At 40.4% G+C, this 13,006-nt stretch overlaps 1 protein-coding gene across 2 annotated transcripts in view; it reads left to right on the top strand.

The window, feature by feature from the left end:
* Nucleotides 1-13,006, top strand: part of ncor1 (nuclear receptor corepressor 1) — a 60,551-nt gene that overhangs the window by 24,394 nt on the left and 23,151 nt on the right. For both annotated transcript variants that reach the window (XM_040149571.1, XM_040149570.1), the window contains exons 15-17: nucleotides 7,008-7,138; nucleotides 8,043-8,332; nucleotides 10,896-10,961. In XM_040149571.1, the coding sequence (XP_040005505.1) occupies nucleotides 7,008-7,138; nucleotides 8,043-8,332; nucleotides 10,896-10,961 (487 nt within the window). The remainder of the gene's footprint in view (nucleotides 1-7,007; nucleotides 7,139-8,042; nucleotides 8,333-10,895; nucleotides 10,962-13,006) is intronic.

Here is a 13,006-nt window from a genome sequence, read left to right as displayed (position 1 = left end):
AGAGACAGAGAGAAAGAAAGAGAGCGAGAGAGAGTCACCCCTCTCTGAAACAGCTGACTTGGTACAGTCCAAAACTCACTGTGCTGCTGTGAGTGCCAATCAAAGAGGAGTGCACGGCAGGGATTACCTTGAGTGACCCTGCATAGATTAGTGCGTGCATGTGAGATGGACAATTCTTTGGGCGGCTTAAGCGGCCTGATGACACGCTTTCCTGGAATATGTGTGGCGGTGCCGTGGCCCCGCAGCCCTTCTAAGGAGCTCTGCTATGGTGCTGTCCTGCCCCTCTACTGCTATCGTTACCACCGCTATGGAACTACTGGAGGGTAAACTCATATTTGCAACACCAGTAAGCTGTGGCTCACAGCAGAGCAAGGGGTTTTTATGACCAACAAATGAGCTTGCAGGTATGTCACTGGCTTTGGAACCACAGATTTTGTTTTGTTTTTTTGTTTTTGTTTTTTAACTTGAGGACACACTAAGTCAGTTTATTTCCGTTGTCCTGTATCTTCTCTTTTTTGTCTGTCGTACTTTCTGTTGCTCTTTTGCTTGGGCAGTTCGTTTCTTAGCCGACATATTTACTTGAGGCTTGTAGGCAGTCGGATTCAGCTATTTTAGGGTAGTTTTTCTAGGACATTTTTAATTTAACTGTCAAACCAAGGCTGTGTGGTCATGCATGTACATATGTGTTTATGTTATAGGGTATTTTGAGATGAGAAAATGTAGGAATTAGTTTTTAATGTCACATTTTATAGTGCAGAGTTTATTAGGCATTAGACACACTGACATTTTATGGACTATTTATTAATGAATGTGCTTCAAGTATACTGTATGTTCCCCATGTCAGCTGAACCTTATTCGCTGTATGTCTGATCTAAATGAATATTCTGACTTGGCTTGTGAACGCGCAAAAAAACCCAACAATAAACATCAGTTGAGTACTCACAACACACACCTCTGTGGAAGCCTGCATAGGCTACATCCCCGCTGTGTCTGCAACCATTTCATTGGTTATTTTTAAAAATAGAACTTGCTCCTTAACTCCAATGTCGTGTCTGAGGGTCTTCTTGCTCCTGCTGGTCTGTTCTGACAGAAGCACAGCATCTCTATATCTCTGTCAACTACAAGCTCCACCCTTAAAACTAAAGTTTCAATTTAACAGTACTTTTTTTTTTCACAGCAAAAAAATACTTTCAACTTATTAGTATTTGTTTTTTTTTGTTTTTTTTTTTAATGCAGCTTTGGTAATGTTTGCACTAGACTGTTTAAATGGAGATCCAGTTAGGACCAGCTGCAATACAGTGTGGCCTGTTATGATCTTCTCTTTTATGGTCTCTTATGAGTTTTTATTTAATTAATATTTATCTACATTTATAACAAAGGGAGATTCAGTCCCTCAGTGACTGTTATAATTTAATGCTGTAACTTTCACATTTATTTTAATGACCTTCTAGGACTCCACTATTGTGGAAAAAGTATTTTCTTATTCCAGTTTGAAATTAGATTATTTTGGATTACACAGCATAAAGTTGCTGTAATTTGGTAGTTGTCTTGGAGTGCCGGTTCACCAGGATGCCCTTTAATCATATTGTATAGATGTGGTTATTAGTTTTCAGAATTGTCAATATTTGCAATTTGATTTCTTTTGTATTCATCGTAATTCTAAAACAGACATTATATATCGAAACAAAAATATGCATATTATTGTGATCTTCTCTGACATATTTTTATTGGTCATGGAACCAGTGTAGTTGTCGCTGGGGGGAAAAAAAAAAAAAAAAAAAAGAATCTGCTTATCTCTTCGTCAGCCATTGTCAGGAGAACCAAAGACAAATGTGAAACAAAGGCTGTGTACTGTGAGATAACACAACCCATCTTCCATTGCAACCCTGCAAAAATCCAGTTTTACCATAGCCATCCCTTAGGTTTGATCTCATCTGATGTTCCAAAACACCTGTGCTAGAGGCCATATTTTGTTTAATTTGTTAAAACAATACAATGAACAATTCTTTGGGCGGTATAAGCAGCCTGAAGACACCCTTTCCTGGAAATCTGTGTGGCGACTCTGTGGCCAAGCAGCCCTTCTAAAGAACTCTGCTATGGCGTCCATCTGATGAGGTAAAACACCAGCGCTATAAGCCATACTTTGTTGTTTAACTTGTTAACACAACACATTGGTCAGAAGAGCAGGACGCTGACAACCGAGCATGTGTTTGTTGTAGAATGCCAGAATGGAATACAAACACATTTTTAGCATTTAGGAAGAAAAATGTGAGTAATTCACGGTTGTCACTGCAATATTTTATGCGTTAAAAGATAAAAATTATAACATAAAGCTCAATTTTGTAATTCTTAATTAGCCACAAAGGACTCAGAGTGGGCTGGGAGTGGTCTGCTGCAAACCCTTTATTGAGTCAAGTCATTGACTTGATTGTCTTGTATACAAGCACTTTATTGTCACCACTTTTCATGCTGATGAAAGCCTATAACTGAAATGCAAGTCATCATCAGTCATCATATTGTATAAAATATGAAGTTCCACAGGCTTTTTTTGCTTCGATGGTCTGCCACCTTTTTCCACTTTTTTACTGATTTGACTTTTGAGGTTTAGCATGCTATTAGAATGCACACTTGTTAAGAAGAAAAAATAGAGCAGGCAGCAGTCTTCTCTCAGAAACACAATGTAGCCATCTCCTGGCCGTCGTCTTTTCTTTCTTTTTTTTAACAAAAATATCACATCAACCGTTTAGAAATTATAGCCATTTTTAAACATAAACCCTCATTTTCAGAGGTGTAAACGTAATTGGACAAACCAACATAATTATAAATATAAGGATTATTTTTATTACTTGGATGAAAATCCTTTGCAGTCAATGACTGCTTGAAGCCTGGAACCCATGGACATCACCAAATTGCTGAGTCCCCTCCCTTGAGATGCTTTGCCAGGCCTTTACTGCTGCCATCTTCAGTTGTTGCTTATTTGTGGGTCTTTTTTCCTTCAGTTTTGTCATCAGGAAGTGAAAAGTATGTTCAACTTGGTAGAGGTCAGGTGACTGACTTGGCCATTGAAAAATATTCCACTGCTTTGCCTTGAAAAGGTCTTAGGTTGCTTTCAAAGTATTTTTTGATTAATTATCCATCTGTACTGTGATGTTCTGTCCTATCAGTTTTGCAGCATTTGGCTGAATCTGAGCAGATAGTAGAGCCCCATAGACTTCAGAATTCATCCTGCAACTTGTATCAGCAGTCACATCATCAATAAACACTAGTGACCCATTTCCATTGGCAGCCATACATGCCCATGCCATAACACTGCCTCCCCCATGTTTGACAAATTATGTGGTTTGCTTTGGATCATGATCCTTTCCTTTTCTTCCCCATACTCTTCTCTTCCCATCATTCTGGTAAAAATTCATCTTGGTTTCATCTGTCCAAAGAACTTGTTCCAAGACTGGGCAGTTTTTTTTAGATGTTTTCTGGCAAAGTCTAATCTGGCCTTTCTGTTCTTGAGTGTTACTAGTGGTTTGCACCTTGTGGTAAACCCTCTGTTTTTACATCAATGAAGGCGTCTCTTGATTGTAGACAATGATACGCCTACCTCCTCGAGAGTGTTCTTGACCTGACTAGATGTTGTCAAGGGTTTTTCTTTACGAAGGAAAGAATTCTGCGATCATCCACTTTAGTGATCTCCCGTGGTCTTCCAGGCCTTTTGGTGTTGCTGAGCTCACCAGTGCATTTCTTCTTTTTAAGAATGTACCAAATTGTTGATTGGCCACTCCCTAAGTTTCTGCCACCTGTCTGATAGGTTTGTTTTGTTTTCGTTTTTTTTCAGCCTAATGATGGCCCCCTCCATTTGCATCGACTCTGTATAAAAATTGCTGTAATTGCTAAATGGTTAATGATAAATTTTTGTTAAACAACCCCCTTTGTTATGGGGGTCCATAAAGGCAAAATTTTCCCTTTCTTAATTCCCTGGCACTAAAGTTTATCAAGTTGTGAAGTAGATTTCATTGGTTTGTAGCACCAATGATGAGCAGTTCTTTCCCAGCGGAGCTCCTAGTAACCAGGGTAACTTTGGCTAATTTATGCTTTATTTTTAGCAGTAAATTGTTCCACCATGAATGCTTAAGAATTAATGTTACTGTCAGTTGGATAGTGCATGTTCAGCCAAAATGAATGCAAGCTATATACCTTGGGTTAAAATGCTGCTATTAAATATAGTGTATTAAACTTATCCCCTATTCTTTCCCTTTTTCCTTCTTTCAAGGATTCCTTTACTTGAATTTTTCAAGAGACATTTTGTTTTGGCTAATTGTGTCATAGGATGATGGCAGTAACTGTAATGAATTGCAGGTGATACATAGTAAAAAAAAATTAGTATAATTATAAGTAGTTTTTTCGTTTCCTATTCCAGCAGTGGAATTGCTTGAAGCAAGGGTGAGAGATTCCTCTGGTGGTCGAAGTTCTGTGGTAGCAAAGGGAAGATTGACTTGTGGCTCTGTCATTTCCTAAATCAAACAGGACTTGTGAATCAGCAAAAGAGGGGAGAAATTAAAACTCTCAAAATATTCAAGCCAGGTCAGGAAAGAGCTTCATTTAAAAACACTGAAGAACCACAGAACCACAGGGCCTCATTGACTTTTGGAGAACATCTGTGTAGAGGCTCTTTACGCAGTGTGGGAGAAGAGGCAGGAATGCCACGGCTCTCTGACCACCTCCAAAGCAAACATGAGCACTCCCAGACCCAACCAGAACAGCATCTCAGTGAACGACATGTATGGGGAGAATAACTCTTCCCTAAAACAGAGTGGTCTCCTCTGCAAAAAGTGCCCTGAATTGTTGAGTGCCAAAAACATTCTTTACAGATTTCTGCAGGCAGGAAATGAGTCAAGAATTTAAGTCCCAGTCCAAGTTTGACGTGATCCTGTGTGTATACATCAACCTACAATCTGAGCTATGAATCTGCAGGGCTTTCCTTAAAGAACTGAACAGTGCCGCTGCATAGTCATTTTATACTGTAGAACCATCATACCACTTCCAAAATATTGATACATTAATATTCTTAAGCTATTTTAGCATGCAATTTACTAAATATGGGTTAACACTCTTTTGAAATTGGAGGCACTATCATGTCTACAATTCTGCATCAAAAAGTAAATGCAAAAGTAGCTTGTAAGCAACAGTCTTAAAAAAATTAGTAGTTAACAGCGATGACATCAACTACAAATCAAATTTTCCAGTTTTGTCTACAATTGATTTAAGGGACATGAAGGGAAAGCTGTGAGCTGAACAGCCTGATATAGTATATGGGGTAAACTTAATAAAGCATCACATGCAGGTTTCTTTTAAATATTTTAGATTTGATTTTGCTAGTCATGTAACTCCTCTCCTAGAAGGCGAAAACCCTCTGATTATTGGCTGTCTCAGGTTGGAGCTGGCTAGAGCAGCAACTAATTCTGCAAGTCAGGAGACAAAGACTTGAAAACAGCAACTATCAGAGCAGCTAAGGCTGACTCTGATAAACTACTGTGACAGTTGCTTACTGTTTCTAGAGAGTTGTCAAGCTTTTCTGTATCAGGCTTTATTGTTTTATATGGCAGCCTGACTCCTCATTGCAAAGCCATGTTGTTGTAAAATAGACAGACAGCCACAATCCTGCTTTTGTGGGTTTTTTTTTTTTTTTGTTTTGGTTTTTTTTTTTTAAATGTTGTAGCCCTGTCTTCCTTCTCTTCGCCTCAGTCCATGTCTTTTGCCTTTACCATTGAGTGAAGCACATTCCTTGGCCCCATCTGGTACCAGCATGGGATGTTTGGCTTGGCATAGCCAGACTTGTTCCAGCGCAGCGCTTTCATGGAACAGGCAGGAGGAAGCATTCTGTGGTGTACCACGCCAGCAGTGATGATAAAGAATGTTGCTCTGCCCTCAATCACTCTGTCGGACTTGTTTTTTAAAAGTCAGTTTTGAATGATGTTTTCACTGTACTTATGTAGGCACGGATATCGATCTGAACTCAACCTCCATCTTTCTTTTTTATTTTAAAATATGAAGATCATCTTCTGTTCTGCTTAAGACTTGCTACCTTTTTATTTGTTGTATTGTACTATAAAATTCATAACAAGTGTTATGGCCCTTTTCTCTCTTTCAGGGATTTACTGAAACAAATAAGGCATGAGAACCGGCCACACTCCAAATTTCATTATTTTGTAATTAAGGCAGACAGATCAGAACAGTATCTGCAATGTGGTTTGCTCGTGTTTCATATGTTTCTGCAGATATTGGACCATGTGAAGATCCTCCAAATCTGGCATAGCCTTAAACCTATCTGCACAGGGTGTACCACTAGAATCTTCATATGCTATCTAGTCATTATATTTGTTGTATTTTTAGTTTTGAGGAAATCTGAAAAGCAGCTTGAACGGAGGAAGTCTACTAACCAGGTGGCAGCATAAATTTCTACCATTCACCTAACTTGGTCTGTCTGCTATCAAACTGAATATTTAAGCAGACTATTCAGGCCCATGTTCTGTTGTACAGTTTTAGGTGGTCCTCTGGGCTCACAGGGCCAATGCTGGCACTGGTATAACATTAAAAGATGGATATTGCTTGGTAGAATGTAGGAAACCTGGACCCGAAAGTGTGTAAATGTCAGGAGGGGTGTAGAAAAGGGTAAGGGTGTGTGGCAGGTATTATGCTTTGACATGAGTACATGGGGTATATTCTGTATTATAGTTTAAGTAGTATCAGACTAGTCTGAGATACATTAGGATATGGCCCTTAAAAATGCTAGTGGTGTTTTTTTTTTAAATGACCTTTTTAAATGTTTTACATGATAGCTTTTTACATCTGAATTACTGCATTGATATGGACTGAGCAGTATGCACTGCTTTGTATTTTCAGTTTATGCGTACTTTTAGCACCTTTAATCACTTTTACTAATCTACACATTGACCTTTTTCTTAATGTTTCAAGGAGAAACAACGAACTATTTTCCTTTTGTGTTGTGTCTCCAGCAAATAACACGTCCCTCACAAGAAGACAAGTCAGACGAAAAAAACGAAGAGGAAAAATCTGAGAAGTCCGAGAAAAAAGAGGAAGAGGAAAAGAAGGACGAGGAAGAGAAAGATGAAAAGGAGGATTCTAGGTGAGTTATGAATAGTTGTTTTGTCCTGGTGTCACTGTAGTCCGTTAGGGCCTGCAGGTAAAGCTACTTAGTGTCGGTCTTTGTTCCATATACTGTGATTATTTCAGGGAAAGGTTTGATAGTTAAGTATACTGCATTATACTGTATTTCATTGCTTTTAGTTAATTATAGCGTTCATTAGAGGCACTTAGATATCTTTAAATGCATGTATTTACAAGCAGTCTTGGTATTTAAAAGCCAAACTGTAAACATTTCACATTTTCATAGTCCAATGACCCTGTACAATTACAGTTGTGTATATCAACAATATGCTTCCAACCTATAAACAAGGGATATGACTGTAGCTTATGCTGTGAATGAAGTAATTCTTCCTGGATATAACCTGTTGACATTGAAAAGAAATGAGCACAGGAGTAAGGAGTTCACAAAGCTGGCTTCAAATTCAGCTTTGATGGTGCCAGCCGAGAAGGGGACTTTTATCATGCTATATTTTTTATTTGCCCATTAGAATCCTTTTGATAAACAGAATGAATATTATGTTATTGGATTATGTTGTCTTATATTGTCTCTTAAAATAATAAATTAACATCAGAATTGGTGCATTGATGAGAAGATTTCACATCCTCAGGCTTTTGGTGGAGTAATGCATGTTAGTGGTCTAGAGAAGACTTGGAAGTGGTAGACCAGTGTCTGTTTTGGTACTTAAACTGGACACCTAGCTAACTTGTTAAAAAGTCTGTCCAACCTGAGCGTAGACGAATTCTAAAATGCTTTTCTTGTGTGTTCAGTCATGGAGGAAAAGAACAGATTACTAAAAGGAACTGTTATTGCTGAGTCAAAAGGGAACAGATATGTGCTGTACCAATGGTCTCTAAAGCTGTGTTTTCCCTCTCCAAAACCACAGGGACATTGGCAAGGACAAAGACAAGTGTGACGGTGGGGAGGACGAGGACGGAAAGGAGCAAAACACGCCGCGTGGCAGGAAGACTGCCAACAGCCAGGGCCGCCGTAAGGGAAGGATCACCACACGCTCCATGGCCAATGAGGCTGCAACTGTGGCAGCTGAGGAAGCACCTCCCCCTGCCCCTGAGCCTGTCTTGCCAGATCCTCCACAGCTCCCTAAACCTGATCAAGCACAGAAGGCCATGAAGGAGCCTGCAAAAACTCCAGTGGCTTCCATGGATGCTAATAAAGGTGAATCCTCTTGGACATGCTCTCCTGGAGGTTGTTGAAAATATTTTCTGCAACACAGGGGCAAGCTTGCTGACACAGAATTGCCAGAAAGGGAGTTCACAAAAATAAAACCATACAATATTTAATCATAAAATATGTGAAGAAAATAAGAATGTGTAATAGAGCGTCAGATGGATGATTCAATGGCATGAGAGTATCCAAAGCTCATTTAAGTTACATCAGCAGGAATGCTAGTATTACAGTTTTTGGCTATGCACTGGAAATTACGTATTGTCTGGATGGCTGTCACTTCTTGATTTTATTTGGAAGTCACATCTTGCTGGGGTCACTTAAACAGAGTTTCTTTTTTACACAGTCTACACTCAGTTTATATGCCTTTTTGCATATGCAAAGATTTCATATAACAAACATTAAAAATTCAGTGATGTTTTTTAATTGGGTGACTAATTTTTGATTTTAACTGACATTTTATTGATTTAATACAACAAACCACAAAGCACACAGTGACCTACACAACTACCTAGCAAAGTTACTGTCAATTAAGCGCAGTGTCCATTCTCTGGCACCTCTTTTTCGCCTCGTAAATGTCAAGGTAGGCTGAAAATATTTTTAATTTCTCTCTTATAATTTCTCTCTTATGAATATTCAGGTTGTTCACTTCCCCTGTTATGAGCTGGAAGAATGGAATAGCACATGCCAGATATACATCTTAAACAAGGTTTAGATGCATGTCAGACTATAGCTCTGCTAGCTTTTTCCCTTGTAAAACGTGTAGATACGTAAGCTGTTTTAGCTTGAAAGTGAACAGTTGGTTCAGTAGGTTCAGGCACTCAGTGTGTAGTGTCAGACAGACTCTGTCCTGCGCTGCATTCCACTCAGGAAGCTCTGTGTAGTCTGTCCATCACCATGGCAATCCACTGCTCAGGTTGAGCTGTTGTCATGGTACTTAGTCACGCATTTGTACTCTTCCACCCTTTGAAGTCTGTCTCTCTGACGGTGTTAGCTCAGGTTTTCAGGTATCCAAGTCCCTATCTGTTAAACTTGTTGTGGCATTAATCTGAATCATTAATTCACTGTTTTGTTAGTGTGCTGTGCTCCCCTGCCACCTGCTCCCGCTGCTGCATGTTGAGCTCTACCTTGCTCAACAGTCTAAATTATGCAAGGTCTGCACTATAATATGATTAATTAACCTTCTACAGTGTGTCCTTCCATTCCATCAACCCTCTGACCTTTCTGGCCCTGTTCTGGGCATATCACGGTTTACGTAGGACTATGATATGCCCATCAACCCTCTGACCTTTCTGGCCCTGTTCTGGGCATATCACGGTTTACGTAGGACTGTGTCAACTGTAATCTCCCTTAGTGACTACATTGTGGATTTTGCGTGTTTGTTTGCCTGCTCTGTTGTAACCCCTGCAGCTATGGCGCTTCTTAGAAATAAGTGGGCTAGTTGCTAAAGGGTAGCTGTCTGTCAGTCTTGCCCAGTTGAAATAGTGCCAGGCAAGTTTAGGAAGCTGTTGATTCAGTGGGAGACAGCAGTGGGGCTTTGATAATGGTTGAAGTTGTGGGGGATGTTGTGTGTGTGTGTGTGTGTTTGTGTGTGCGTGCGTGTGTCTGCATGTGTGTCATTTGGTTAGATGCTACACTACAGACAGACACCCTGTCTGTTTTCATACCCCAGAGATTAATGACCACCCTAGAGGGGCCTTACCTGTCACGGGGAGAACATGTGAGTTTTGCCATGGGAGAAATTTCCAGTAGACATTTGTTTAACTAAGTGTAACAGACTCTGTGGGTGGGGGACCTTTGGTAGGAGCCGTCTAAACAGTGAGAATTGATCTCCTCATCTTGGAGGTGGGTGGGTGGTGGGTGGGGGGCAAGCCTCCTGTTAATGTCAAGGGTACATCTGCTGCTATATTAGTCCAAATGTTTACACAGTCTCAATGGGTGCCATGGAGGAGAGTGGACTAGAGTTCACTCTGCCCCCCACCACACTAACCGTGCACTTCTGTGAATTTTGTGTGGGGGGTGTGGGACTGTGTAGTCAAGCCAAGGTAAGAAGGAGGAGTGTGTATGAGATGTGCAGTGGCACAATAGAAGGGGTGGGAGGGTTTTGGGCTGGCTCTTCATCTGACTATTTGTCTCCATCCAAGGCCTTTACCCAAAGAGGGAGGCACGGCTCTCAACTCCTCCACTGTCTGGTTCTACATCAGCTGACCAAGGCCCTCCCCTTTGTGGATTAGAGAGGAGGAGGGCTAGTACTGGGTTGTGGGGAAGGGGAGAGAGAGAGAGAGAGAGAGAGAGAGATGGGAGAAGCGAGAGAGGGAATTAGAGTTTGAGAGGAGAAGAGTGAGCTAGAGCCAGAGTGTAAGTGAGGGAGCAGATCTCGGCAGCCCCTGAATGTAAACAGATTATTAGATTAGTGGCCATGAGAAGAAGACGACTGAAGACAGGACTGTCACTCTCTCTCTGTCTCCCTCCCTCCCTCCCTCTCTGTTGCTCTCTATCTCTCTTCCTTTTTGTCAGTGCTTATGGGGCTGTTTTTCTCTTCTTTGTGATTTAGCTGGTGTTGGTGAAACCGGAGAAACTTCTCGCTGGACCGAGGAGGAGATGGAGGTCGCCAAAAAAGGTAGTGTTTCAGTTGAATTCTTTCTTGCTTTATCTCTCTGTCCTTCCTCGGTTTCTGCCGTGGCTCCGTCTCTTTTTATGATCTTTTCTTGTTTTCACCCTCCCCTGTCTTTCTCTTGTCCTCTTCTGATTATCTGATGTTGCCTCGCCCTGCCTATTTCTTACATGCACACAGGAATGAACGTGCATGTGCGTTCGCACAAATAGAAGCTTGTGCTGCTGCTTTACTGGAAGCTGTCAGAAACCCATGAGGGGTTTCGGGGATTTTTTTTTTCTTTCTAGCTGCACTGCTCTGCTGGCTTCTCAGAAGTGATCTATTAAGGCCATCCATTAAGCAACAGAGCATGATTTTGTGGCTTCCTCCAAGATCACTATCTATTATTCAAATTCAAACACTTTGTCAGATGCTCTAAAAAATTTTGAAGTCACTTTGGTCTCATAAATTCTTTAGAATGTTGCATACTGTGCCTGGTCTCACACTGCACCACTCCAGTCATTAGTCAGGTCATATGCCATTCGAGTGTGCCCGCCCTCCCCCTTTTTTATTGGCTTTTGGTATAGTCTCTTATGTAGGGTCCCCTGAGTGCCAAGAACCATAGACTGGGGATTTAATGTGGATTAATTAAGACTCTGTTGTGTGTGTATTGGAGATTTGCTTCCCCCTTTACAAAAAAACGTTGCTGCTATGATCTCCTCAGGCATTCAGACCTGTATGTCTAATATGTCTGGATTAGTGTACCTAAAAGAGAGCTGCTCAACCTCTTGTAGTCATATGACGGAGCAGGTTCAGAAATCACCCTTGTTCTATGCTGCCACACATGGCTGGTGATGCATGCACACTGAGCACAGTTGCCCTCTAAATTATAGTTGCAACCTGTTGATCTGCATAAGCCTCTGTGTTAATACAAGGTTAACACATCCCAGGTTTTGACGTCAAATCAGAAGTTTTCCCCGAGGGGTAAAGAACTCAGCTCTATGAAGAGAAATAGGAAAGAACAGTTTTTGTTGTATTTGGTATAAGTTCACACCTGCAGTCTAATTGAACTTTTATGACCTAGTAGTTTTCATTGATTATGATTCAGTGGTCTATAACAAACATACACTACCAGTCAGAAGTTTTAGAACACTTCCATTTCTTCAGTTGTTACTGAGATTTACATAGTGTAATGTCTCTGTGTACTCTAAAATGAAAGCGTACAACAAATAAATAAAACATTGTTCACAAAATTCGTCGCAACACTGTTGCACAAGTTCCCACGAATGTGTTGCACTTGCAGGTAGCTTTGCTTTCACCTTCTTTCCAGTTCATCCTAAACCAGCTCCATGTGGTTTAAGTTTGAATACTGTGCTTCTCTTCCATCATGTGAAGCCACCGTCTGGTTCTTCTCGTCTAATGTTTTGGGTCATTATCTTGCTGACCAACCAGCCTGTCTTCCTTTGTTACTTGCCTTTTTCACGCCATTCTGATGCCAATATACAGTACTGCTTCCTGCAGTACAGTATTGTCCTAATAATGCATCAGAGGCTGAAGCCATTGTACAGACAGAGTAACCAGAAGTTAGTTGGGGCATGTAGGACTTGTTTGCATTAATCTCTCAAGGCTTCATTTACTTCCATTGATGCAGGAAAACTGTAAATTCACCTATTTCTTATTCACTGAAGAAGGCCTGTTTTCTATGAAATTTACAGGATTTTTCATTTTTTGGTTACCTGAACTTTTTTATTTATTTATTTATTTTTACCTTGGGCAGTTTACCACTTACCTTTGTTCCATTTAAGGTTATTTACTGGACATTAACTGCTTAAATCTAAATAAAAACTGGAAAAATGGGGGTGTTCTAAAAGTTTTGACTGGTAGGGTACTTTAAACAAGTCAGAAATGTAATAGATCAACAGCCTCCTTCCCTTGCAAGCAAATGTGTGATCAAACAGGATCTTGTCATTTCAAGCTCACATATTACAGCCTAATCCTGCTTTTTTTAAAACTTGCTGGTTATTGTTATTTCCTGGGTTTGCTGAAAGGGCAATTATATTTGCCAGGCCAAG

The sequence above is a fragment of the Xiphias gladius genome, chromosome 17, assembly GCF_016859285.1.
Source record: "Xiphias gladius isolate SHS-SW01 ecotype Sanya breed wild chromosome 17, ASM1685928v1, whole genome shotgun sequence".
NCBI classification, from domain to species: domain Eukaryota; kingdom Metazoa; phylum Chordata; class Actinopteri; order Istiophoriformes; family Xiphiidae; genus Xiphias; species Xiphias gladius.
This window is presented reverse-complemented; position numbering and strand designations above follow the sequence as displayed.